The sequence below is a fragment of the Cryptomeria japonica genome, chromosome 8 (assembly GCF_030272615.1).
Source record: "Cryptomeria japonica chromosome 8, Sugi_1.0, whole genome shotgun sequence".
Taxonomy (NCBI): domain Eukaryota; kingdom Viridiplantae; phylum Streptophyta; class Pinopsida; order Cupressales; family Cupressaceae; genus Cryptomeria; species Cryptomeria japonica.
The window spans coordinates 502,184,111-502,212,058 of record NC_081412.1 but is presented as its reverse complement, the minus strand read 5'-3'; the positions used below and the strand labels follow the sequence as shown (position 1 = coordinate 502,212,058).

Genomic DNA, 27,948 nt, shown 5'->3' with positions numbered 1-27,948 from the left:
TATTTTTATAAAACATACACATACATACATACACAAAAAATAAAAGATAAAGATGATTCTCTTAACTTTTTAATATCTTTTAAATCATATACATTTTTAATATCCAATTATAACAATTTTTAACATTTTAAAAATCATATTAATTCTTAAAGACGAGCTTTTTGAAAAGACAAGGCTTCACAAAACAAGAAGTTTCTTACTCAAGATACATAACAAAAGATCCAACATGGAAAAGAACTTGAAAATGGGTCAATTTGGTACATCTTGATCCCTTAGAACGTTGGTCTCGTGGACACCATTAAAATTCCTCCATTCATTCATTCAAAACACTTTTAAGTAAATAAATACTAAAGAAAAAACTTAATCCTTATTGAAACTCTAACACACCTAATATGAACTCTACCTTACCAAATTTAAACCTAGTTTATGCAAATCTAGGCTCTATTAGTAACCAACTCAAACCAAGCAACCCCAACAACCCTACTCTAGATAGTTTTCCTCAAGGCAGCTTTAGTTAGTTACCAAAAAGAATAAAAATTTGTACCATAACATGATTTATGGCAATGTGGTGGTGGGTATCATCAAATGCAAATGCAATCACTTCCTTTGAGAATTCCCACTACAGTTGTCTTTTGTACCATTCATTATAAAATTGTCATACAATCAATTCTTTAACCCATGAAAGGTTTTTTTAGTCGGCAAGATTATAGCCGCCCTATTTTTATAAATATGGGGAATTTTTTTTGTAGTTTGGAGAGAAAGTAGAAGATCTCCTCTCTGGACAAGCAATCAGAAAACCACAAAACTAATATTCCCAACCATTCTGCTGCAGGTTTTCTAAGGAGATTAAAAAAAAAATTTCACCAAGAAAACGGGCCACCAGGCTAAAGGGGAAAAAGTTTAGCTAAAGAGGTTCTCAAGGCTGAGAATTTGTGGCGGTGGAGTAGTACTGCACAATGGTTTGGCGGTGGCATTGGAATTGCATTTAGATAAATAAGCTCTCCCTTTCGTTTGATTTGTTGCTGAGTTATGTGATATAGTACCTTTTGTTCTCAAGATTGGATCTTTTCCAAAACCGAAATAATGGAGAACGCTATCCAGCAGGTGCATTTCTTTTTACTATGTTATCTCTAAATTTACCGGAATCATTTTTCTTCTTGCAATAATTGGTTATTTGATTGGGGTTTTTTTGGCAATGCTTATATGATTGTCAGTTAAGGGCACTTGTTTCCGTCAATCTGTCAAAATCAGGTTTTTTTATGATGCGTATTGTTGAATTAGAGGGTTTGGTGAATTTGAGTTTTATCATTGCGCTCATTGACACTTAATTGTTTTAAGTTTTTTCTCTATTTGTATAAACGGCTTGCCATATTTTTCTCTATAGAATACTGATCGTTGGTCTAGCAGGCATATAATTTGAGGCCTAATAGCATCCTGTGATGATCCCTGCATATTTCGCAAGGAAGTTGCACGGCCGCTTAATGAATTGGCCTATACTTTTCTGTATTTTATCTGTAGAGAGGCATGACCAATTGCCAACTGCAGTCTACCCCTGAGTTCCTTGCAGCATTTTTACCCTCTTCTTTGGTTACCAGACAATTATGTTGTATGCATTTTATATTTAGAAAAACAGTTGCATGGCTGCTCGATGTGTACCTGTATATTTGCATAGCCAATTGCCTCCCGGAGTCTACTCTTTGAGTTTTTTGGAGCAGTTTCTCTCCTTTCTTTGATTACCAGACAATTGTGTAAAATTCATTTTGTATCCAGTTACATGGTTGCATTGCTGCCCGACTTGTGCCTGTATATTTGTATAGTCAATTGCTTTGTGGAGTTTAACCTTGAGTTGCTAGCAGCAGTTTCTCCTCCTTTCTGTTTACCAGACAATTACGTAGTATGCATTTTATATATGGTAACATAGTTGCATCACTGTTCCATATATTTGCCTAGCCAATTACCTCGTCGAGTCTGCTTTGAGGTTCCCAGCAGCAGTTTCTAACCTCCTTTGGCTACCAGAGAATTGTGTCGTGTGCCTTTATATTTAGGAACATGGTTGAATCGCTGCCTGATGAGTACCTGTATATTTGAATAGTCAATTTCTTCCTGGGATCTAACTCTAAGATCTTAGCGACAGTTTCTTTACTTTCTTTGGTTACTAGACAGGCACGTTGTGTGCACTTTCTGTGTCTGCAAAGGTGTATTCTAATTTTGTCCAGAGAGTTGTCATGAGGTCAGAACTCAGGGATACACCAATTTGATACAATGTTGCCACCAAATAAAAATTCAAGAAGCTACTAATTTGATACAATATAGATTATGTGAAAGACTCCTTGTTTCCAAAAGGAGTTCTCATTTGTCAAGAATTGCACTTAGGTCAAAAGTGAAGAAGGTGCAAATTTGATACAATATTGGCCAAACTGGTGTGTTGGCTAGGATGATGCCTAAATGCTCGCATTTATGTATAGATATGTTAACGTGATGTCTCTCACCGCCTGAGGAATTATTGCAAGATAAAGTAAAGGCATTCTATAGTGCAGTAACAGTTTTCAGAGTGAACCTAAAATAAGATATCCTAAAGCATACTGCTAAGTACACGTGGATTTTATGAGTCTATTGCCACATTCCCTGAATTAGGGAAAATTCAAAATTCAATTAGCAACAAGTTTATAAATTTTGGTGTTCCTTTCAAATATCTTGAGGTAAAATATTGTTGACTAAATCGAGCTTTGCACCTATTGAGATTAATTAGACAGCCTATATTACCTTATACTGTATGTTGCATGTAATGAACGGACACAAATCTTTTGAGATTTTGTGAAGAGGTGTATCTGAAATCATATGCATTTGAGGTCTGAGTTTGTGGCATCTGAAATGGAGGGGTCTTTGGTATGCTACAATCAGAGATAAAATAGGAATTGACTGAAAATTGCAGGAGAAAAAACTAAAATAACAAAGCTCATACTTTTAGCCTCCTTCTCCTTGGCATTAGGAACACTTTGCTCTGGAGATATTTACAAAACTTTGGCTGTCATATGACAAGTTCTGGATTGAGGAAACAAGAGCCCTACTTCTGAAAGTTGGTTTTTTGTATTTGTAGTTGCTCTTAGAAGTGTATTAAGCTGTCTTTATTAGGCCAAAAAACCTTAACCTTCATATGAGATATTTGAGCTATGCTGTAGGTTTAATTAATGATTTGTATTGATCATCTTCTTATATAATTGCCATTTAAATGTTATTGATACTAATGCTTATTCTGGTTTTTAAAGCTCTATGCCTGTTTTATGCTCTGGTTGATGGTGATAAAGTGTAAATGAAAGTAAAATATGTTGAATCTATTTTGTCAAAGCAGAAAAACAATTGCTAAAGTTCAACTTAGCTACTCAACAAATTGAGAACCTTATGATACTTCTCTGGTGCAAAATTGGAGCTACATCAATTTAGTTGATTGAATCTTGGAAACATTTAGCTATATAACAGTTGATAGTCACACATTGTATTCATATTCTATGTTTTTTTTGGATGAACTTGCAGTAATAAATTGTTATCTGCAGTTTTAAAGTGCCATTGTATGAAAAAAATGTTTAATTAAAGGGATATTTTATACCTAGGTAATAGTATCCAGCAATCATTGTTGTCATTGAAATGATTTATCTCATCTTTTTTAGTGGCATGCTCACAAATTACATTTGTCTGGGCAGAGGCTTATCAAGCTTGGTGTACCCAAGGAAATTGTGGAGCAGCAGCAACCTGGATTGGTAGCTTATTTGAGGCAAAATAGGTCAAAGCTGCCGGAAATAATATCTTCTGTTCTGCTTGATGTGGAAGAACTAGAAACAGTATTTTTAGCAACTGGAACCTCAGAGACAGGAGATCGTGCAATCTACCAAAAAGAATCTTTTTCCCGTGAAAGTGTTAAATGGATACAATGGTTAATGTTTGAGGAGATGCCACAGGCAGTCCTCGTGGAATTAGGAAAACAGAATGAGGGTACTCAAGGGGTTTGTGGAGCAGTGTGGGGAAACAATGACATTGCATATAGGTGTCGGACCTGTGAGCATGATCCTACCTGCGCTATTTGTGTCCCTTGTTTCAATGCAGGTAACCATGTCAGCCACGATTACTCCATGATTCATACAGGTGGTGGCTGTTGTGATTGTGGAGATGAAACGGCATGGAAATTAGAAGGATTTTGTTCCAACCACAGAGGCCCAGGCCAAGTACAGCCCTTACCAGCAAAATATGCAATTTCTGCAGAGCCTGTTTTGGGTGCTCTTCTTCTTGAATGGAAAGAGCGGCTACTGGCCGCAGAAAGAGAGGCTAATGGAAAGCCCAAGAAGTGGGCTTTACAATCATCACCAGAAAAGGTTGCCCATATGACAACAGTTACAATTGTGGATATGCTTCTTAGTTTGTGCAAATGTAGTGAGAGTCTACTGAATTTTTCTGCAACCATGATTTGTACTTTGCCCGGCTTGCTGGATGTTCTGCTGCGGACAGAACAATTTCTGTCCAAAATAGTGGTGACAGAGCTGCATGAATTGCTTTTCAAGTTGTTGGGAGAGCCAAATTTTAAGTATGAATTTGCAAAAGCTTTTGTTAAGCATTATCCGACACTTATATCTGAGGCAATTCGAGAGGGTATTGATGGGAGTAATTCAAGTCCAAAGTTTAATGATTATCCTTTGCTGAGCAATTTTTCTGTTCAGATTTTTACTGTGCCAACATTAACACCTCGTCTTGTAATTGAAGTAAATCTTCTTGACATGTTACTCGGAAATCTGAAACAGCTTTTCATTTCATGTGCTGGAGAAGATGGTCGGCTTCTGGTAATGTGCATCTTACTTTTTTTCTTCTCCTATTATGTTTTCTTGGTTCTTATTTTAGCCTATATCTTTCCCATTTTGTTTAGGAATGGCCTGTATTGTGTTGCTCAATTGTATACCGAGGAAACATGTAATGTCCCTGTTTCAATATTTGAGCTCAGATAAAAATATACTGAAATATTAAATTTATTAAGACAGTTTGAAAGGGGACGCAGCTATGAGCAGCCACTACAGGACAAGGAAGATTTGCTTTTTAACCACTGCTGATTTTTGTAGCCACCAAAGGGGATTAGAGGTGCCAAATAAGACAAAACCCAGTCAACAAGTATAACAAAATATAAGTCGGTCACAGCCTTTATTCCTAGCATAAGAAATAGAAGGATACCAAAAGGTGAAAAGGAATCGTAGCAATTAAGGGTAGCCGCTTCCAAAAGGGGATTAATTAATTTTTCTAAAATAAAAACTATAATTAAAGTTAATTTAAAAAGATCATGGGGCACATGAAGAGTTCTGACCATTAGAGAAAAAAGTTATTCAAGTGAGGCCAAGCAAGGAGAAGAGGCATCATTGAAAATATTTGATTATCTGAATTCTACTCGTTGTGGAGCATGGAACTACAGTTGAATTAACTTGACGATGAAACCCCTCTAGCTCTGTAATTGGAGGATGAAAGCCTACAATTCTTTAGGAGTGGTTACACACGAAAATCAACATTGTGCTGATTTTCTAGTGGATATTGATAAAGTTTTCAAGTAATTAATATTTGCTATTTATCAACAAATCTGATTGCTATCTTTTCAAGGAAATATTTAATTGTACAAACTATTAATGTGAGCTGGGATTTACTATATTTACAAAAGAATTAGTGGGATATTGAATATCAAAGGTTATATTTAGCTTTCGTAGGCTTTTGAGCACTTTTTTTTTGCATATTGGCCAACAATGGGCCTGCAAAATTGTAAATCATTGGGGCATAAGATCATTGATACCCATGTCCATGTTGGTTTAGCTTGAAAAATAAATTTCAAGCATTTTTGTCTCTTACTTAAGCTGATATATGATTCTCTTTAAATTAAGGTCTTGGGAGATCTAGGGTCTATATTTTAGGGCTAGGTAAACAACAACTTAATGATTGCCAAAGGCAATACCTATTTTACCATAGGTCTTCTGATGGTTACTGGTATGGCTGGTGCACATTTCTTATATTCCCTTCTACCATATGGTAGGCACAGATTTATGTGATAAAGTGAGTTTCTTATTCCATTCCCATTGATGTAGCCATTTTATTGTAGAAAGATGTTAAGAGGATGAAAGTGGAATTCCTCTTGGTTTCTTGCTCCTCGTTTATCTAAATTTCTCTCTAGATACTTAATATCAAATTTAATGAGGAAGGCTTGAGCCCTACTTTGTTAGGACATCTTATAGCTCTTACCTCCCATAGTTGATTTGAGAATTATTGTCCTCAGACAGAGCTTCTGCCATTATGTTGATTGCATCTTATATGTGCCATGAAAGTGCATAGGATATTCCATCCAGCAGGCACACAAATCAATTTTGTTGCCCTCCTTTGAGAGGACTCTATGTTTGAGATTTGCTAATTTATAAACATGAAAATTTGATATATTCCATTCATGGTTGTTAGCAATTTCATTCGTAAAGTTCTTCAATGTTTGAGGATGATGGTATCATGTCAACCACCTTTAGATTTTCAAGAAGATTAATAATGTTTCAAAGTTGTTTTGAACCTTCTATTAATGATACAGTGAATCTTTTGCAGGCAAGTAAGGGGCCAATTGCAAATCAGCTTTATGTGCGATTGGTTGAAGACATACGTTATGTTATGAGCCATGTGGAAGTGGCTAAATATGTCGCTCGTGAGAGGCCTGATCTTTCAAAAGAATGGATCCAATTGTTGGTTTTTATGCAAGGTATGGATCCACAAAAAAGAGTCACAAGCACTCATGTTGAGGAGGAAAATGAGCAATGGGTTCCTCCATATTATTTAGAATTTCAAATGGCTCACATACATTCTCTTTTTGTGACTGGGGCATCTATGGTACATGATGTCAAACTGGGGGAAAATAAAACTCTAAAATCAGAACAAGAGGATTCTGAAGATGATGGGGATGTAATTAGGCATGCAAAAGTTGGTCGATTATCTGAGGAAAGCTCAGTGGTTAGAATGGTGGGAAGAAGTAATGGATCTGATCTTGAGATGTGGGAGACTTGTCAAGGATCTACTAGTAGTTCTCAGGCAACTGCCATGCAAACATGTAATGAGGATATTGACTCAGCTGTGTGTTCAGTTCCAGTTGGCTTGGCTTGGCTTATTAATGAATGCACAAAGAGTCTCGATAATTGGTTAGGAAATGATACAGCAAAACATTTAAGGAACTCACCATCCATACAGATTGAGAGTTCAACAAGGAAGCCAGTACAATGGAGAGGCAGGGGTGGAAGAGGTCTAATTAGAGATGCACACTCATCAGCCTCCTTTGAGCCTATGAATACAGATAACAGTAGAGGGGGCATTCTAAGGGGACTCAGACATTATGGGCGTCGCATTGCATTGCGTTCCGAGCCTCAAGATGATGAAGGTCACATAGGAAGGACAATCTCAACAGAAAATAATAGTAGTAATATCAGTGAGATGGATGTTGATATGGTGAATAATGAGGATAGTTTGGGGTGGGCATGCATCAATCAAGAAGTAGAAGGATTAAGTGTACTTAGACTGGAAGAATGGCCCACAATCAGTTATGATGTGAGTCGACAGGAGGTATCATTTCACATTCCTTTGCACCGATTGCTCTCTTTATCATTGCATAAGGCAATGGAAATGTATGATGCTGAACTTGGTCAGACAGAAAGCAAAGGAGGTGATTTGAACCTCTCTCTGTCAGGAAGCCATTGTGATTTTTTCAAACAGCTATTAGGGGGCTGCCATCCATCTGGCTTTTCTGCATTTGTGATGGAACACATATTACGACTGAAGGTATTTTGCGCACAGGTGCGTGCAGGCATGTGGCGACGGAATGGCCATTCAACTCTTAGTCTTTTTGAATTTTATCATTCTGTTCGGTGGTAAAGTTTCTCAACTTTATTGCTATTTGAATTTCTGAAGTTAATAACTTTATTGCTTCAAAATATGAAAATCTGAGGCTTGGTTGTGAATTATTTTCTTCAGCATTTTTGAAATAATAATCCACTAAATTTGCAGGTCTGAGGATAGCCTAGAACTGGATTTATTCCTCCTTCAATGTTGTGCTGCAATGGCTCCACCAGAAGCGTTTGTTCTTAGAGTTCTTGAGCGATTTGGCTTGTCTGATTATCTTTCGCTTAATCTTGTTCGTCCTAATGAGTATGTATACAAATTTGTTTTGAGAGTTCTTGAATCTTGAATTATACGGTCTGATCGATTATGTTTTTCTTCATCTTATGCATTTTGATGAGTATATGTACAAATTTATTATGATTTTATTGCCATGAGGGTTTCTTTAAACTCTATGATTTGAATGAATTTGTTTGCTTTTGCTTCAATTTAGCTAAAAGCCAATGTATATATAAACTGTCCAACAAATGTTGTGCAACCTTATCCATCATCAAAAATCACTATCCAATATTGTCTGAGTACTCAAGAGTCAAGGTTGTGTGATATGTGTGTATATGTCCAACTAATGTTGTGCTCCCTTATCCATCATCAGAAATGACTATCCAATATTGTCTGAGTACTCAAGAGTCAAGGTTGTGTGATATGTGTGTATATGTCCAACTAATGTTGTAGATTGCATTTTGCATATATAAGCCTGATGTATTCTTATTGTGGAGTCCTGACTCTAAGATCTTCTAAGCAAAGAGTACACTTGATGCAGTGGCTCACTATTGTTGCTATGTGTAGCTGCTTAAAGAGTATTTACTATTATAGGAGTTTCTGCTTTGGAGGAGTCCCGTTCAATTGAAAATGGAAATGCCTAAAGAACCAATAATCCAGCCATTTTGACAGATGACAGTTGTGAGGTGTTTATACTTTGTGGAATGCTTATAATTTATTTCCATAATGGTACTTGACAAAAAGATATCTTTTAACTGTTGTCAATCCAGAGGTTTCTCTTTTTAGTTTCAATAGAGAAATCCATCGATGCCTTTCAGAATACAAGTGACATCTTCGACCTAATATATTTGGAATCATAAAATTAATTACTAACATCATTTAATTACTTCCATTGCTTAGTTCATAGTCTCCTTAAGAGTAGTATGGCCATTTTGTTCATCCTCAGTAGGAATTTTTTTCTGTCCTGAATTGCTGATGTTGTAGTTAACTGCTAGGTTCTTGGACAGAATTTGTCTGGTTAATTTTCTGAGATATTGTTATATATTTGCAAAACTTTCTTTTCCATCTTTTTAATGCAAGAGATTTTTCAAGGCTTTATTTTGAAGTCAGATGAAGTTTGTTATGGCAGCTTATTTAATAATTAATGTTTTGTGCAGATATGAGCCAACATTAACACTGAAAATGCTGGCCCTGATCATTCGTGTAGTGACAGAACGTGGATATTGTGGATTATCTGCAAAAGAGTCTTTAAAAAGGGAGCTGATACGCAAGTTAGCTGTTGGTGATGCCACTCGTAGTCAGCTTCTCAAAGCATTGCCTCCTCGTCTCTCAGATAAGAAGGATCTTCAGGAAATTCTAGATACTGTAGCCAGTTACTCTCATCCATCTGGCATGCAACAGGTTTGTGTTGATAAAGAAATGGTTATGCATAGAAAATAACCATCTTGTCAAGTAAATGCATGTGCTTTATTAGTATATTAATATTCTCAAAAGTATACTCCACGCAACTGTATCATATAAAAATGAGGTATCTTTTTGATGAAAGAAGTTCTGTGTTTTCTCTGTCATCATTGTGAGTTAGTGGTTGCAGGTTATTCTGAGTTTGGAAGATCAATCATAACTTATAGATACCTGGCAGTGAAATCTTTATGTTGGCACCAATGACCTGAGAATTTGATGCATTACCCAACACTAGCTATGCTTTAGGTTTTCTTATTTGTTTAACAGTTTAACTAATGCTCTATCCATTAGGATCTGGACTACCTTTTATGGATTAGCCATTTTTAATTCGGAAACTGTAGGATATGTGGCTTGCATCCTTTGTTGTAATCCATTTGGGTAGTGTTTTCTTTATATGCAGGATCCCGGATTTTGGTCTTCCATTTTTACAGTGTGCTTGCTGTGTGTAACTTGCATGTTGTTTTCCAAGCATAATTGGCTTCCATTGTTCAGCAAACTTCTTTGCAACTGAAGAATTAAAGCCTGGGTTTTTCTCTCCTTCCAAGAGCTACAGATGCTGTGTATGCTACATGGGCCTATTTTAAGCCTGAAAATTTAGTTTTGTTAAATACAGTCATTTGCATGATCCAGTACACTCTCTGAAACTATTAATACAGAGAGATGTGACTATAATGGCAGCAAGGGGTGGATTGTAATGGCATAATTGTGTTCAGAAAAACCATTTAACTTAAATTTGATGGCCATTGACATGTCAAATTAATAATTATTATTTAAATATATTACTTATTTATACAGTATTTAAATATTCAAATTATATCTTTATAATAAAATAGAATATAATAATTAAAATAGAACATAATGTAAAAGATAATTTACATATTAGTTAGAAATAACATCATTAATTTAATTAATAATTATCTAATATAATACAATATATAATAATTATATAAAAATATATAAATGAGTAGTTAAATGTCAAAGCAATAGGAGAAAATTTAAGGGATTTGAGGAGTAACATCCTTTACCAAGATATCATCCAAAAGCCACCATCATCACGTGTTGGATACTCCTTTAATATTTGATGTCTCCATGATCTACTAACCATCAACTTTTGTCATTGGATGTTCTCATAATGCTTATATCTCTGCTTCCTACTTTGTAGCCAATAATAGCCATATCCTTTTGACTGTCATACACAGTGCCTTTGATTATTACGTTTATGACACCTTTTCAGTTACTATTTGTTTGAATCCATATTTTTACAATATCTGTCCACTGCTATCTTGGGTGTTTCTCTTTTTCTTTCTATATCTGATTCTAACAATTATTTGATTGCAATATTTTTGTCATGACCTTATGTTTTAGCTCAATTTGCCTATGTTGACTTTATACTGTCTTTCACATTTTTAAGCTCTATTTGGGCTATAGCATCTATGCTTAAGTTTTTCTTTTTTGTCAAATATTTCATATTAGCAGTAGTTCTTTTTTACCTCTTCTCAGTAGTCTGTCTTTTTAGTCTGTTCAGTACTCTCATTGCTGCCACCCATGCTGTTTTGTGAAACAATAATGCAAGTGGAAATTGAAAAAACAAATTGCAAATTTATTCCTTTAAACTTGAAAAAAAAAGAGACACAAAAACAAATGGAAGAATTACTCACCTCGTCCACTTCTCTTGTTACTTCATCCCTCACTTTTCACTAATGCTGATTTTTCAGCTGCTCCTTTAAACCTTACTCAAAATGGTTTTTTGGCTCCAATTTGGCTGCAATTTTTTTTGTGTGTAGAATTGAGTTAGAATGCGATATGGAAGCATTTTTTTGTTGTTTTAGGGCTAAGAGTGGGTATGAGGGCCCACAAAATTAATTTTTTTTTTAAATTTTGATTTCTTTAATAGTAAAAAATGCTTGCATGGGGTAGGGAATGAACAGTCGTCCCTGGGATTGTCAGGGAATGTCCAAAAAGTCCCTAGTTGTCTTGAGGATGTCCACTTGTCCCCTACTTCGTCTCCAATCTGATCCCTCATTTTTGGTACTTGTAGGGCAGAATAAAAAAATCTTGGGATGTGTATGCTTGGAAAAACCTAGGGGAAGCGTCCTCGGGGAACATAGCATCTTAGAATAGATGAGGAAAGATGGATACTGATAAGATTAATATTAAACTTATTGGTGGTGGATGTCAAGCACCTAAAGGAAGGTTAAAAAATGGTTAATGACAAACATGTTTCAAAGATTTAGATGAAGAAGCTCGTGAGATTACTAAACATGTAATTGTTGAGTATTTTGATTAGGATATCAATTGCAGGATTTTAAAGCAGATGTAAGGCTGCACAACTAGACAGTTGGAACATAAGTCATTGATATTGCAGCTCACCATGAAAAAGAAGAACATGGAAAAGTGAGGAAGGAAAATAATTGTAGAGGAAATGAAAGTTCTGCCTGACCAAATTAAACCTAAAGTTGATGAACAAAAGGGTTTGTACTCTTGGAAAATACCTTACCTGACCTGTTACTGAAACTAGGAAGTTGTACATCAACAAAAGAAGAGTTGGAAGGTAACATTTATTTTATTGACATTCTCATTACCATCAAGGTTGACAAGAAAGCCTAAAAGACTATTATACATATTAAAGTAGATGACAAGGCCATAGATATACATGACAAATGGATAATTGTTACAGGTTACTTTAGAGGGTTGAATTGGTGAAGCAATAATTGTATTTAGAACAAGCATATAGAATATTATCAACTAATACATTATCAAGCATTGACTTGGACACATTTATTGATGGATTTGTGAGAAGAAATATAATGTGTATGTGAACAACCAAATATAAAGTTTTGACTGGTCATGATCATCCTTTGCAGTGCCTAAAAGAAGGGATGGTATGGTTTTGTTAATGTTTTTGTTTAAGGTTTCCAAGAAGGGAGGAAACGACATTATGATAAACCCATATGCCAGAGGTAATTAAGGCTGGAGTCAACCAAGAGCATAGTTCTAGTATTATATAATTAACAATGTCTCTCAGTGAAATAACCCGTTGAACAGAGTCTGACAGTGTCAGGTAACACATTGAATGGGACTTTGGTTCTCATTTTTGTCAATTAAATTATGTTTTTCCAGATTTTGTGTTTATAAAACCATGGTTGATGTACTGATTTATAGTGGTAGTACAGATCTATGGAATTGAGATGTTCACATGGATTGCATTGATGATCTTGGATCAGATCACGTAGCAAGTTTTTATTTGGAAGATGTTAAATTGTCATTCTAGAATAAGTGTCAGTCTATAAATATTGTAGCTTACTCAGATGTACTAATTTTGAAACAGTGAAAAATTGTCATTGAAATATCTCTTTCATAGTATTCATTTCAGTGAATATGTATAATTTTGTATGTTTTATATCTTCAAATCTTTCCAAACATTTTTAGAATTCCTAGCTTAGCAAACCTTTCACCTTGTCAAAACTAGTGATCTTTTCAAACCTTGTTTATGTCATCATTGCATGCAGCATGCGCAAATGTTTATGTAGGCAACTCAATATGTTTAGATATTTACTGTTTTCATATTTATGATGGTAAAACTTGAGGAACTTTACCATTTATGGAGTCACTATATCTAACATCCTGACAGTACATATTTGGAGAATGTACTATGGAATTTTAAGTATCCTCTTCTATTGTGCCATTTCCTCCTCACTTACTTGCTTATAATTGTTTGACTTGGTCAAATTGCAGGGAAAATATTCCTTGCGGAAAGATTACTGGCAAGAGCTTGATCTTTACCATCCAGGATGGAGCTCAAGGGATTTGCAGATAGCAGAAGAGCGCTACGCTCGCTTTTGCAAGGCATCTGCCGTGGTTAATCAGTTGCCTTGCTGGAAGAAGCCTTTCCGACCTCTTTACAACCTATCTAAGATAGCTACTTCAAAAGGGGTACTTCAAATTGTCCGTTCAGTGGTTTTCTATGCTGTTTTTTCTGAAAGTTCTTCAGAGTCACGTGCTCCTGATGGTGTGCTGTTCATGGCTTTACATTTGCTTGCATTAGGGCTTGATATTTGCTCTTCAAATAAAACACAAACACATCACATGACAAATAATGATATGTTAGTGCACATAAGTCAAATCAGCACAATGCCAGAAGAAAATGAAACTATTTCGATGGATATTGCAACCTCTTGTGATGAACAAGAATCATCCCCACTTTTGGCTTATGCAACAGAAGTTATTAATATTGGTAGCATTGAGAGACTGGATATATCAAATCATCAAAGCTTGCTTTCGTTGTTAGTGCTGTTGCTGCAGAAGTATGAGAACGGGTGTCAGCAAGGAATTGCTCTGGAGTCCAGTCATTGCAATATAGCAGTTTTGATCCGTAGTCTCTTACAGAAGTTTGCTGAACTTAATTGTGGATGCATGCGAGAGATTGAAAAGCTTCTCCCAAGTGTTGTTCATCATTTATCTGTTCAGAGCGATAAATGCTCTGGTGTAAAGGATGCAGTTGAACCAGTTATGCCAGCTTATCTATCTGATGTAGAAAGGAAGAGGGCAATTGCTAGGGAGCGCCAGGCTGCAATTATGGTGAGAAGTATTTTAAGTGTCTGGTAAAATTTGATCCCTTTGAGAAAGTTGGAGGGTTAATTAACCTTTGCTCCCTGAAAATTTTAGGTTTGATTTTCATCCAATGTTTAATGTTGTTTCAGTTGTTTGCTTTCATTAGTTTGTTCTGGATTAACTCACAAATTGTTCCACATGTAGTGCTGGCTTAATTTGCAAGATGTTGTTATGTTCAATGCTGACTAATATTTAACTAATGGTGTCTTCGTAATCCACTGTTAAAGAATGCAATTAAACTATCAATGGTTTATAAACACATTATATATTGCTCTGCTTTAGACATCAATTTTAGATGATAAGCTTGTAGTTGAGTTTAGTTCCAGATTAAATATGATTAAAGGATGGTCCTATTCACAGCCTATGGAAGTGAGCTCAAATATGTAATAAAGGGATAAATTTAAGCTTTGGAAGTATGCTATTTATTTGAGTGCTTGGACATGAGAAAATTAATAATTTCATTGAATATATGATACTGTTTATGATATGAGAATGGAATTAGTCAAACTATACGTGCAAACTGAACTAAACCTTTCTTCCCAAGGTGAGAAGATAACAAAAAGGTATTGCTATTATTTTAGCTGGTTTTTAGTTGCTTTGATAACTTGTTTCATACTTGAGTTGCAATGTTCAATAATTTGCTTTTGTTTGGGTTGTTCTGGAGTTAACTCACCAAGTATTCCACATGCAGTGTCTGGCCTAATTTGGAAGATGTTATGATGTTAAATGTTTTCTAATATTTTTCTAATGGTGTCTTTGTAGGTCATCTTTGGAGCAAGAATGCATTATAACAATATATTGCTCTGCTTCATGCATCATTTTTTAGATAGTGAGTTTGTGTTTGAGTTTAATTCCAGATTAAATATGATTAAAGCATGATCCTTCTCAATATTATGATTTGTGAACAAGGAATTTTATTAATCAGAAGTGCAGATCTGATCTGAATAATAAGACAACGATGAGGAGACATGACCATTTTGAATGGATATCTCTTTCCAAAACAGACGTGTCTCCTCGATCAGATTTGAAGATATAGAAAGAGTAAGCAATTGATATGAAGAGGGGGGAATAGGAATTTAGATTCTGAGTTAAATACAGAAAAGTGCAGGCATCGATCAAAGAATGGAATGAAGAGAGGAAGAAAGAATGGACAACCCCAAGGGGACATTACAAGTATTCAAAGGGCAATCCCAAAAGGGGACATTACAATTTAATAAGAGGAATTGAGTCACTGTAATGTTCTACCAATGAAGTAAACAAGAAGGAACAAGAACCAGCAACACAAGAATGGAAGACACAAGGGCTTACTTTAAAGAAGCTTAGTTTGTAGGAACTTTCTTTGTTTTTCTGTTAGTTTGCTTTTCCTTGTTTGTTGATTGTTTCCGTTATGGAAAAGATCGTTTGTAATCTCTTATTTAAGGAGTCTTTCGCTCCTTTATAATATATCAATTGTCATTTCATGGTATTAGAGTAGAGGTTTTGCTTAGAGTTTTTTGGTGAATTTTTTTAATAAAATTTGTGGTTGGTGGGATTTTTTCTTTGAAAAAACGCAACATGTTATGACGATTTTTGAGTGGATTTTTTTCTGAAAATTGTGCCTGATTTTAATTGTAAAAATTGAGGGTTTTTCTGCAAAATTCAATTGTTTTTTTTTTCAGTGGAAATTTGCAGGTCTTTTCATATTGGAAATCATGTGTCTTGCTTTTGCAAATTCGTGGTGTTTTAACAATCAAAATTGGGGTTTTTTCATTTTAATAAATCATGCGACAGTTGGGATGTATTTTTGCACGATTTTTATATAAAATTGTAGGTTTTTGGTTCTTTCTCCTGCTCATGATGATCGTGAATAAAGTTTTTTCCTACAGACTAGGGTTTTTTTCACTACCCGCAATTTGTGAGCAAATTTTTTGATTTTTTTGGTCCTTTTCACGCTAGGACATTTTTATCCTCTGCAACTTGTGGATTTTGTCTGCAAATTGTGGGATTTGTCATTCAGATCTGCGTGCCCAAATCGTGGTTTTTTTGATCACCTAGTGTTAAAGTCTCAGGGTTTGAATTTTTTATATTATTTTGCCGATTTTTTATCACTAAGAATTGAAGTTATTTGAGAAGCTATTTTTTACGTTGTTTTTTGTGCCTTTAGATAAAATCGTGGTCTCCCACACAGGCTGTCAAGAAGATTTCCCCAGGGGAAGCATGGTTTGGAAGGAAACCACAAATTAGCCACCCAAAGGTTTTCGGTTCTACTGCATGCGTTTGGATTCTAGATGCTAAGAGAACCAAACCGGATTCTAAAAGTCAGAAGTTGATGCTTACAAGAGACAACGACAATCATAAGGCCTATTGATTGATTGATGTGGACATTGATTGTCTAACATTCAGCACAAATGTTGGACCAACATCTAGATGATTTCATTCCAGGCAGCCCAAGTCATGATGGTCATACTGATTTGGAAGAAGATTCATCTATCCTTATGACCTAAGTGGTGGGAAAAGCTCATTGGTGGTGTTTGGGATAATGAATTGGTTGAGGGTAGATCATCCAGAGGTAAGAGCAGGTAGAGTACAATTAATTTTGTTCTTATGGCTAACATTTAGAATGTTTATGAGCCGATTATTTGGAGGCAAAGGTTAAACCTGAATGGGAAAAGGCTATGGAATTTGAAAATCATAGTCTTTTGAAGAACAATATTTGGGTTCTTTCAAATCTTCCACTAGGGAAGAAACCCATTGGCTGCAAATGGGTGTACAAAGTCAAGTACAAAGCTGATGGAATCCTTGACAATTACAAAGCACGGTTGGTGGCTAAAGGATTCTCACAAAGAGAAGGCATAGACTACAAGGAGACCTTTGCTTCTACAACAAAGAGGAGCACCGTCTGTCTTGTTCTAGCCTTTGCAACACAACTTGGTTGGAAAGTCTATCAAATGGATGTGAAGAGTTCCTTCCTTAATGGAGATTTGGAGGAAGAACTTTACATGATGTAGCCTCAAGGTTTTCAAGTTGCACGCAAAGAGCATTAGTTATGCAGATTGGTGAAGGCTCTCTATGGCCTAAAGCAAACCCCCAGGGTATGGTACATAAAGATTGACAGGTATTTGGATGCATAGGGCTATCAACGAAGTCCTTTAGATACCAATTTATACTTCAAAAGCAATGGTAGTGATATCATTCTTGTCATCTATGTGAATGATATTATCATTATCGTTAGTGGGGCACAAATCAATTTGAATGTGTTAGGCTTTTGATATGATAGATTTAGGCCTTCTACATTGTTGTCTAGGTGTAGAAGTTTGGTAGACAAGCAGTAGTATTTTCATTTCTCAGTGTAAATATGCTAGGAGTTTGCTAGACAAGTTCAGAATGATAGATTGCAAAATCTTGTCTATTTCTATGGAGAAAGGGTTGAAATTTTTAGCCAAATCAGACGCACCAGTGGTCAATGAGTGTGCTTTTAGGCAACTAGTAGGTAGCCTCATCTACCTTTCAACCTATTTGCACCTAATTTTGAACTTGTAATTTTTAAATTTTTGTGTCAATAATCCCCAAAATGAGAGCTCCCAAGTCGATTGTGCACCACCCGGATCAAGTTAGTATTGATGTCAAAGCTTAAATGAAAAACAAAGGAGCACCAAAATACCCTTACATGCAAACTTGATTCATTATAGATTATTTTATAAATGTTTAAAATCATTTGAAATGATCGATAAATATAAATATCCTCATGTTGTCATTGGCCCTTTGGTTTTGTCACCAAAGTAGCCTAAATCATTGATCAGTGGTTTGGATAGATTGTGAAAGAAGTTTAAAATCGTGGTATCGCTTAACATATCATAGCTTTTCGGTGAATTGTATTAGTTTCAAAAGTGACTGATATGGTCAACACATAACTCATCCGCAAGTTGTCTAAGTTTATGAAAGTGCTGATGCCTTTATTAATGTGTTGGCTTAGTTATAAGCTAAGAGAGTTGTCTTGTCGGCGAGTTGGCCAACTTGACAATAGCTAAAGGAATGAAAAGCTTGACATCATCTTGTGACTAGAAGCAAGTAGAAGCAAAATAAAAAAATTGGAAGTTTAATTAAGCTTTTGGCAGTAAAAATGTCATCGGCAAGTTATTGCTCTTTAGCGAAACGCCCAAACAAAAGCAAATTGAATAAGCATCGGTGTGTTGTGCAAGTTAATAGAGTTGCTGATTTTTGTTGTGAATTATCTCTAGATTGCAGATGGTGAAAGAAAGGTAGTTATTGTAACTACTCGGAGTATGCGTAGAACAAATTTGGTGAAAAGGTCTTAGAAACTTTCAAGCTTATGCAATTGGCATGTGTAAAGTCGAGTCCCATGATTGAAACTATGGTGTTTGTGTGGATTGTTTTCTTGGTGCCTGATTCATACCAAATGGAGCTATTTGAAATAATTTAGAAACTCCCCATGAAATGCTTTGAAAGACATGCACGCAAGACATGAAGCTTAGACAAGGCACATGAACTATTTGTCAAAATCGTCTCAAAGAGATAAACTCTCATTGGAAGCCATCAAAACACGAAAGACAAAATTTTTGTCAAATGTAGTTACCATAGTTGAACTACTCGCCAAAAGCAAAAACTCGCCAAGGCCTGAAAAAAACAAGCAACCTAGCCATACCTCCAAAGGCAATTCTGAGGAAGATAGATTGACTGACCTTCCAAAGTCAGACATGACATAAGTCACCCAGAATGGCCCGCATACCTCCCTTGATGGAAATCTTGCCAAAAACACTTAATGCACCCCTATGGCTCCACAAAAGTAAGTGTACAAGTCACCAAGCTGTCGGAGCATTAAAAGCCTTGAGTGTTGATCAGGCCATCCGGAAGTGTCGCCAGTCGGAAGGAAGTTCGGAGACTTCGGAAGTTTGGACTCCCGAAGTGGGAAGCAAGGGAAGAACTTCGGAACCTCGGGGTTCTAAAGAACTAGAGAGAGAAGGCAAAAGGGGAAGGAACTTCGGAACCTCGGGGTTTCATCGAGAAGAAGGAAGAAGAGCTAGGAGGGAACTTTAGAACCTCGGGGTTTCGGAGTTTCGGGGAAGGCAAGGGAAGGGAACTTTGGATCTTCGGGGTTCCAGAGTTCCGGGGAACTGCACAAAGGAACTTCGGAACCTTGGGGTTCCGGAGTTCCGAAGAAAAAAAAAGGGAAAGGGCTAAAGAGAGAAGGGGAACTTCGGAACTAGGGTTCCGGGGAACAAGAGAGAAAGGCTAAGGCAAAGAACTTCGGAACCTCGGGGTTTCGGAGTTCCAGGGAAGAAGAAAAGGCCAAGGGAGGAACTTCCTCCGGACAAGGCAACACTTCACACTTCATGATTCTTCTCTCCTTGATCAACTGGAGCCGTGCTGGTCCATGGAACGTATCTCTGATCGGTTCTCACTGATGGACCAAGGGTGTCATAAAGTGACAACATTTTTGGCGATTTTTGCGGGATGCTTGCCTGCTAAGCATGAAGTCCAGAAGCCTTGAGCAATCCATTGGGCATTGAGTCATCGAAAGACCCAAACATGTGTGTGCCATCACTTGGAGGAAAACCAGAAACTAGAGCACACACCCTCTTAAGGAGAACGTGGCATGTGCATAAGCACTTATGAAAGCAAAACAACTTTTAGCCTAATTTTTACATAGTCATCAACACCCTCTTTAGAAGCAGGGTTTGAGATGAATCCCATTCACTGGGATTGGAAGAGCTTCGCCATCAAGCTTGGAGAGATGAAAGGCATTGGCCTCCTTGCAACTAGTGATGACATATGGGCCACTCCAGATAGCATCAAACTTGGAGTGTCGCCCAGCTTTGGCTCTGTCTGCATCCCACTTGAGAACTAGATCTCCCTCTTTGAAGACCCTGTTAGTCGCCTTTTTGTCAAAAACTTTCTTGACCTGCTCTTGGTGAGTCTCAAGTGTATGCATAGCTTTACTTCTAACCTCCTCCAGCTCCATCATTTCAGCTAGCCTTACTATCATGGCATCATTTGCTGTTAATTCTAGCTGATGTGCTAGTTCAAGAGAGGGTAGCTCCAGGGAAGTTGGGAGTCTTGCTTCCTTCCCATATACTAGCATGAAAGGGGAGTTACCAATTGCCCTCTTGGGTGTGATCTTGTCAGCCCATAAGGCTGTCTTTAACTTAACATGCCATGCCCTCTGATTGTCTTCAATTGTCCTTTTAACTATCCTGATGAGGTTCTTGTTGGAAGATTCAACTAAGCCGTTACCCTAAGGGTAATAGTTGGATGATGTCTTCAAGTATACACCATGTTTAACTGCCCAAGAACTGATTTGGGTTCCAACAAATGCCCTGACATTGTCTGATATGATGGTGGAGGGAACACCGAATCTTGTCACTTACCCAAATGAAATGAACGTTGCTGCCAGTTGGTTGATCCTCTTGTAGCACAAGGGCGACCTCTGAAGTAGTCTCGGAAGATGAGACAAGTTGTTCACATGGGCCCCTGCCTCTTACAAGCTTGGTGATCTTGATATTGATATCATACTTCATGACCTTGGTTATCCACCCAACCCTCTTTTCACTGATATCCTTGTTTAGAAGGAAATCCTTGATACTCGCATGCGGAACTAAGAGCTGGATCCTGTTGTTGGACAACATGTGTCTAAACTTTTTTAATGCCCTTACAACAACAAGGACTTGCTTCTCTACATAGCTATATTTAAGCTCATAGTCTTCTAGCCCCTCACTAAAGAAAGCAATAGGTTGCTCCAACTTGTTGTTGTTCAGCTGTGTTAGGACAGCTGAGATACTGGATTCTCCTCCGAAGGTATAGAGGATAAAATCCCTTTCATAATTAGGATTGACAAGGGTAGGGGCTTGAGCAATTGCTTGTTTTATCTCTTCGAAGCTGGCCTTTCCCTCCTTGGTCCAACTGAAAGCCAAGTTTTTCTTCAACATGGAAGTGAGGGGTTTTACCATGGTGGCAAGGTTGGGAATGAACCTCCTCACAAAGTTGATCCTACCAAGGAAACTTTGCAATCCTTTCTTTTGATTGGGGAGTGGAAGAGAAAGAATAGCTTCCTTCCTCAAAAAGGTGCAGGTGTTGAACCAACTCAACACTTTAAAAATAATTCCTAAGCCTATCCTAACAATTTGTAGAGGTAAAGGGAAGAGAGAATGCTGGAAATAGAAGGAGGTGATGCACCAAGAAGAGATTGTTCCTCTCCCTACTGAAATGACACAAGTAATTAACTAAAACACCCCGAAGATGCACAACTTTTCAGTTGTATGAGTGACCCCAATGCATATATGAAGGTTAGAATTCACTGAATGCCAAGAGGGGAGGAGGATTCCCACAAGTCACACTCAAAAAACCAGTTAACACAGCATATACGAAGAGAAAAAGCCACAAGACACACACCTATGATGGAGGTAAGAAAGCATACACAACATACATAAGTTGAAAAGAGGCAAGAATGGTGATTTTTCAATTAATCATAAGGCCAAAAGCCAATCTTACAGTTGGAGAGATGCAAAAATTACAAGTCTTCAAGAGAAGAGAAAGAGCATAGGAAAGCTCAAGGCAGCAGGGAGAGAACTCTTTACAATGAGGCAAAACAACCTTATATAGAAAAATGGGTTACAATGGTGATCATGACCCCTGTGCATGTTAGTCCGGGAGTGCAGGAAATTGACTTGTACATGCAAGCAACCTAGCCATACCTCCAAAGGCAATTCTGGGGAAGATAGATTGACTGACCTTCCAAAGTCAGACATGACATAAGGCCCTCGTACCTCCCTTGATGGAAATCTTGCCAAAAACACTTAATGCACCCCTGTGGCTCCACAAAAGTAAGTGTACAAGTCACCAAGCTGTTGGTGCATTAAAAGCCTTGAGTGTTGATCACACCATCCAGAAGTGTCGCCAGTCGGAAGGAAGTTCGGAGACTTTGAAAGTTTGGACTCCCGAAGTGGGAAGACAAGGGAAGAACTTCAGAACCTCGGGGTTCCGGAGAACTAGAGAGAGAGGGCAAAAGGGGAAGGAACTTCGAAACCCCGAGGTTCCGGAGTTCCGGGAAGGCAAGGGAAGGGAACTTCGAAACTTCAGGGTTTCGGAGTCTCGGAAGAAAAAAAAAGAGAAAGGGCTAAAGAGAGAAGGGGAACTTCAGAACCTCGGGGTTCTGGAGTTCCGGGGAACAAGAGAGAAAGGCCAAGGCAAAGAACTTCGGAACCTCGGGGTTCCAGAGTTCCGGGGAAGAAGAAAAGGCCAAGGGAGGAACTTCCTTCGGACAAGGCAACACTTCACACTTCACACTTCACAGTTCACGATTCTTCTCTCCTTGATCAACTGGGGCCGTGCTGGTCCATGGAACGTATCTCTGATCGCTTCTCACTAATGGACCAAGGGTGTCATAAAGTGACAACGGTAGTTACTAGAAGTATCCACTTAGTTTGTTATCCTAAGTGGTTACCTAAGATGGTTATCCTAATTGGTTGCCTAAAGTGGTTTTTCTATGTGGTTACAAAGTTATCCTCAAAAGCCTATAAATACAAGGCTATTTCATTTGTAAAGGGGACTTTTACAGAGGGGAGATTCTAGAGAACTTTTGGTTTTCACATTTTGTAACCATTATCTATTGTGAAATCTCAGTGTGTATTCATATGTCTGACATTGGGGTTTCTGTTATTCACCTTTCTTTAGTTTAGTTTTCTCTCCTTTTTGTACTATAAGTTTAAAGTAAACAAAACCTCCATATGAGGGAGCAGCCCCTCTCAAATGAGGAGGCAGATTGTGGTTTCGCCACAATCTTTCCAATTGTTCGAACGGTTGTCACTGCTCTTCGGGTGAATAGGGTCATATTTGGAGAATCAATCACAGTGACAAATCTGTTTACGAACACAACCACTAGACCTGATTTAAAGTTAAGCTACGAGTTACATTTCTCGCTTCATGACAACCCCTAAGTCAGAACATTGTTTCAACAAAGCGAGTATTGAGATATGTGAAAGGGACATTTGACTTTGACATTCTATATAGTAGAATTAAAGATGCTCGGCTGATTGCTTTCACATATTCAGATTGAGCACGTTTTGTTGATGACAGGAAGTCTACTTCTAGATATGTTTTCAGTCTTGGTATGGGTGCAGTCACATGGACCAATAAGAAGTTGCAGGCAATAACTCTTTCCTTGACAGAAGCAGAGTATCAGGGCACTGTCTAAGTAGCACGTGAGCCTGTATGGCTTTGGAGGATGCTTTCTGACATGAAAATGTCTCAAGTAGGGTCTTCACCCTTGTTTTGTGAAGACCAATCTTCCACGAATGTACAAAATGTGTAGAGCTTCATTGCCACTTCATACAACTTGTCGAAGATGGATTGGTGATGGTGTTATATGTTCCAACCGAGGATCAGACTGCAGACATTCTTACCAAGTCCCTGAGTCGGAATAAATTTGTAAAATTTAGGGGCAAATTTGGTGTAGTTAGTAGAATGACCATTAAGGGAGGGAATTTAAGTAATATTGTTATATTTAGCTTATAATGGTCATTTAAGTCATTTAGTTAGTTTTTAGAAACTTTCTTTGTTTCTTTCTGTTAGTTTGCCTTTCTTTGTTGTCAATCGTTTCTGTTATGAAAGATCGTTTGTTATCTCTTATTTAAGGAGTCTTTTGCTCCTTTGTAATATATCGATTATCATTTGGAAATTCTCATTCAAGGGCAACAAGATAGAGGAAATGCTCACACAGACATTGCTTAAAAACAGCCCATAGAGTGGAATAGAGAGCAGGTAACAAAGAAAACACAGCCCAAAACCAACTGACATCACCTTTGAAAAACAAAATCACTGATCATGTGCCATACCCTAGCCACCAAAATCTGCCACCATCAACCAGGCCATCGGAGGCCAGATCAGCAGCCAAACCAACACATAAAACAGTGTCTGTGCCAAGCACCACAAAAGAACCATTGACCAGAGTTTTGTCTTCACAATTAGCAAGTGGAAAACTGAACACCATGAATGATTTACATCCTCTGCTGTGGCTGAACCAAATGAAGCTGTCCAAGGAGGGTAGAGTCTAAACACTAGCCACTTCCAACACTCTCTTCTTAGGAGCCACAAGCAAATGCCTAAACACTATCCACAGGTTAAGACAAAAAGCTTGTAGTTCCTCTATTTGGGAGCCACATCCACAGCTGCACCCTGGTCAGACACTGGTTTGTTATCTCCAAAATAATCCAAATCCATCAAACCCGCCTCCTGCATAGACTGAACCATACACAGCATCACCTCAGCCAACAGAATCTTAACTTATGTTGTCTCCAAAAAAGCTTCGATTATATAATCACATGACTGATGTAACTCACTATGTAACACACCCTTAGGCCTGCAAATGCTCTTAACAAATTTAGGTTAATGGTGTCAAGGCAGTTGAAGATTTGACATTGCTTGTGGTTTTGAACACCTTCCTATGATTTACTTATGCTAGAAAACATAATAATTTGACATACTAAGGTTATAATTTGTTAGGAAAACGTGTATTGCTGCAGCTATAGTTCTCTTGCTTCATAATGGAAATTTAATATTTTTCTCATCTCCATTTAATAGATATCTAGTTAGTATTGAGTATTCACTCTTGTGACATTCAGATTTTTTGTTGAACTAGTCCTTTGAGAGCCCCATCTTGCATATGTATGGTGTTCCACCTTCTGCAACCAATTTCTATTTCAAGAATGTTCTTCATAACTTGGGTTTGACTATTATAATTTTTAATTTCCAAACTTTAGATTAGTACATGATGACAGATGAAACACCAATCTATAAGCTTTTTGTTTGCAAAAACAGCACACACATTAATCTGAGTGCGTTCCTATCTAGCCAACAACACACTGATGTTTTCAAAGTAGATGGGATTATTTATCGTCAGCGCTCCTATGTCTCTTATAATACTCCAAATTGAGATCTTTTTATCCTATTGCTTTAGAGTTCAATGTTCCATTAAAATTGTGAGCACTCTTGTGCCTGTCCCATATAAGATTGTATCTATAATTTTATATAAATGGTTTGCTTGCAGGCAAAGATGAAAACAGCACAGGCAAGCTTTGTAGCGAGTCTTGGCTCCAAGGAAACAGTAGAGTCAAAAGATTCAGAACAAGGGAAGTTGTCTTTGGAAGATGATGAAGACTTAGAAGGAACGGAATTATTAGTTTGTTCTCTTTGTCGAGAGTTGGGATGTAAAAGTCCAACAGCTTTCTTAACATTAGTACAGGTGACTCATCTTTCTTGATTAGGTTTAAAGTTTGTGAAATTTCATTAGTGGCTATGTTATGTCTTCATTAAGTTTTTGGCAGTTTAATTTTGTCTCATTCTTATGTTTAAATCAGAGATCGCGCCTTCTTTCCTTTGCTGAGAAAGGGCCCCCATCATGGGAAAATACTCATTTGAATGGAGATGACTTAAAAACTAGTGGAAGAGAAGGTGCTTCTGAGAGTGCACTTGAGTCTGGAATTCTAGAAGCTGAAGCTGACTGGCAGTGGATTGATAATTTTCTGGATGCGAATCACAATGGGCCTTTGGAAGCTGAAGGACTACTTGAGTTTTTAAGAGTACACCTACCTAATGTTACAAATGCTATTGTTTCAGATGATTCAGATGCAAACATGCAAGGTTCTGCAGATATTAGGGAAGATGAATCTGTCATTGTAGATGATAGTGATAGCTGCAAAGAAGCAGCATCAGATCTTGTGCTTAATGGTTTGAGTGAGTCACTAGCACTGATTAGAAAAGGTATGGCAGCAGGCAGCAAGGATGCAGAAACAGATGTTCTTGCAGAGTATGTTGCAGCTATTTATAATGAAATGTCAAAACAGCAAAAGGATACTGAAAATCAGTCTGAATTTTCCAGTACGGAATCATTGGCACTGATTTCCCAACCATCAATATTTGATGGATTTGGACCTAGGGGTTGTGATGGCATCCATGTTTCTTCTTGTGGTCATGCTGTACATCAGGAGTGCCTGGATCGCTATTTATCATCATTGCGACAGAGGTAGTCTCTTACTATAACATTTGTGGTCTACAGTAGTTTGCCTTCTGAATCCTGATCTTAAATATCAGTAGATGGATTCTTTGATAAGAAGAAAGTTTTTATTTTCTTGCTCTGCTTTAGATAATAGTTATTGTTAAGACACTCTGTATTTGGTTTCTTTAATCAATTGTATGACTTAACTCTGGCTTGTCCTCAGGCTAAGCTTTGCAGACATGTTTGTTGTTGACAGAGCAGAATTTTCTTGATTTTATTATTTTATTGTTTTTGCAAAAGCATAATAGTCAACCATAATGCTTTTTGGAATAGATTGGAACACTCTTTTAATATTTAGGCATATTTATAAGTAACCGATACATCTTTTTGGGCTGAAATAACAGATATAACAGCAGGATTATATTTGAAGGGGTACAAATTGTTGATCCTAGTCAGGTAACGATGTTCTTTTGTAGATATAGATCCTACAATTGGTGTTAAAGCATGTTCACTGTTTGGAGCCTTTTTTTGGTTTTCTGTAGGAGAAATTATATATGATCTCAAAGACATAAAAGTATTATAATACATACTTGCTTCTATGAAATTTTTCTTGCCAGGGTGAATTTCTATGCCCTGTCTGTCGGCGTCTTGCAAATTCTGTTTTGCCTGTACTTCGTGAGAGCCCCTGTGCAGCAATGTCTGGTATTCCTAGTAGATTTTCCTCTGGAGAATCTTCTCGATCTTCTGCTTCCTCACAAAGCATTCAACTTCACCAAGCTTTGACTCTCCTTCGGAATGCTGAAGTACTGGCTAGCAAACAAGGATTTCACAAAGCTGCTTCGCGGCACCAACAAAACCGTATTGTGGAAATCGAATCTCTCTCACATAAACTCTATGCATTATACTGCCCAGGCAAAAGCATTTCTAAGCCTACATCTGAAAGGATTAATCAGAGTTTACTTCTCTGGGATGTTTTTAGGTATTCCTTGTTAGCAGCAGAGCTAGCTGCTCGTTCTTCAAGGCTAGATACAATTACTAGAAGCTCTGGCAGTAGTTTGGAAGCCCTTCACAGGGTTGTTAACTGTTCCAGAGGTTCTGTGCTTTCATTGCTTCTGCAGGTTGCTAAAGCAACACAGAGCCAGAACCGGCTTACAGTTTTATTAAGATCAAGAGGAATGCAACTTCTTGTGGGTTCCATTAGTTGTGGTGTTTCCAGGGATACAGTCTCTACAAATTCTTTGACAGGTATAATCTAGATGTGTCTGAGATTAATTATACATGCAGAAGTATGTGAATCATATTCCTTTGCCATCATGGATGACAAGTAAATTGTAAATTCAATCACCAGTACGTAAATTTATAATTGTTATGGTTAACGATTCCTAATTTTTGACAATATAATTTATTGTAGTGGTAACCTTTACAGCATCTTTGTCAACCAGGTAACATTTTATCACTTCTTGAGCATATCAACAAGGGCAAGGATTTTCCAGATATTCAGTTTTGGAAGCGTATGGCAGATCCTGTGCTTATTCATGATCCTTTTTCATCCCTCATTTGGATGTTATTTTGCCTCCCTACTACATTGCAGATAGAAAATGAACTGTTCATTTCTCTTGTGCATCTTTTCTATCTGGTCTGTTTGGTTCAGGTAATACAGGATAATGTGATTTGAAATTTGTATATTTCTTTTACCTAATGCCATTGTTTGTACTTAACTCTAACTAATGCCATTG

At 37.3% G+C, this 27,948-nt stretch overlaps 1 protein-coding gene across 1 annotated transcript in view; it reads left to right on the top strand.

The window, feature by feature from the left end:
• The first annotated feature begins 675 nt into the window (after positions 1 to 675).
• The window catches only part of LOC131057016 (E3 ubiquitin-protein ligase PRT6), a 46,934-nt gene continuing 19,661 nt past the window's right edge, over positions 676 to 27,948 (top strand). Inside the window, exons 1-11 of the mRNA XM_057991215.2 lie at positions 676 to 1,104; positions 3,699 to 4,826; positions 6,601 to 7,907; positions 8,044 to 8,184; positions 9,312 to 9,555; positions 13,351 to 14,193; positions 25,265 to 25,459; positions 25,575 to 26,239; positions 26,617 to 26,668; positions 26,830 to 27,457; positions 27,655 to 27,863. Coding sequence (XP_057847198.2) covers positions 1,084 to 1,104; positions 3,699 to 4,826; positions 6,601 to 7,907; positions 8,044 to 8,184; positions 9,312 to 9,555; positions 13,351 to 14,193; positions 25,265 to 25,459; positions 25,575 to 26,239; positions 26,617 to 26,668; positions 26,830 to 27,457; positions 27,655 to 27,863 — 5,433 coding nt within the window. The 5' untranslated portion in view covers positions 676 to 1,083. The remainder of the gene's footprint in view (positions 1,105 to 3,698; positions 4,827 to 6,600; positions 7,908 to 8,043; positions 8,185 to 9,311; positions 9,556 to 13,350; positions 14,194 to 25,264; positions 25,460 to 25,574; positions 26,240 to 26,616; positions 26,669 to 26,829; positions 27,458 to 27,654; positions 27,864 to 27,948) is intronic.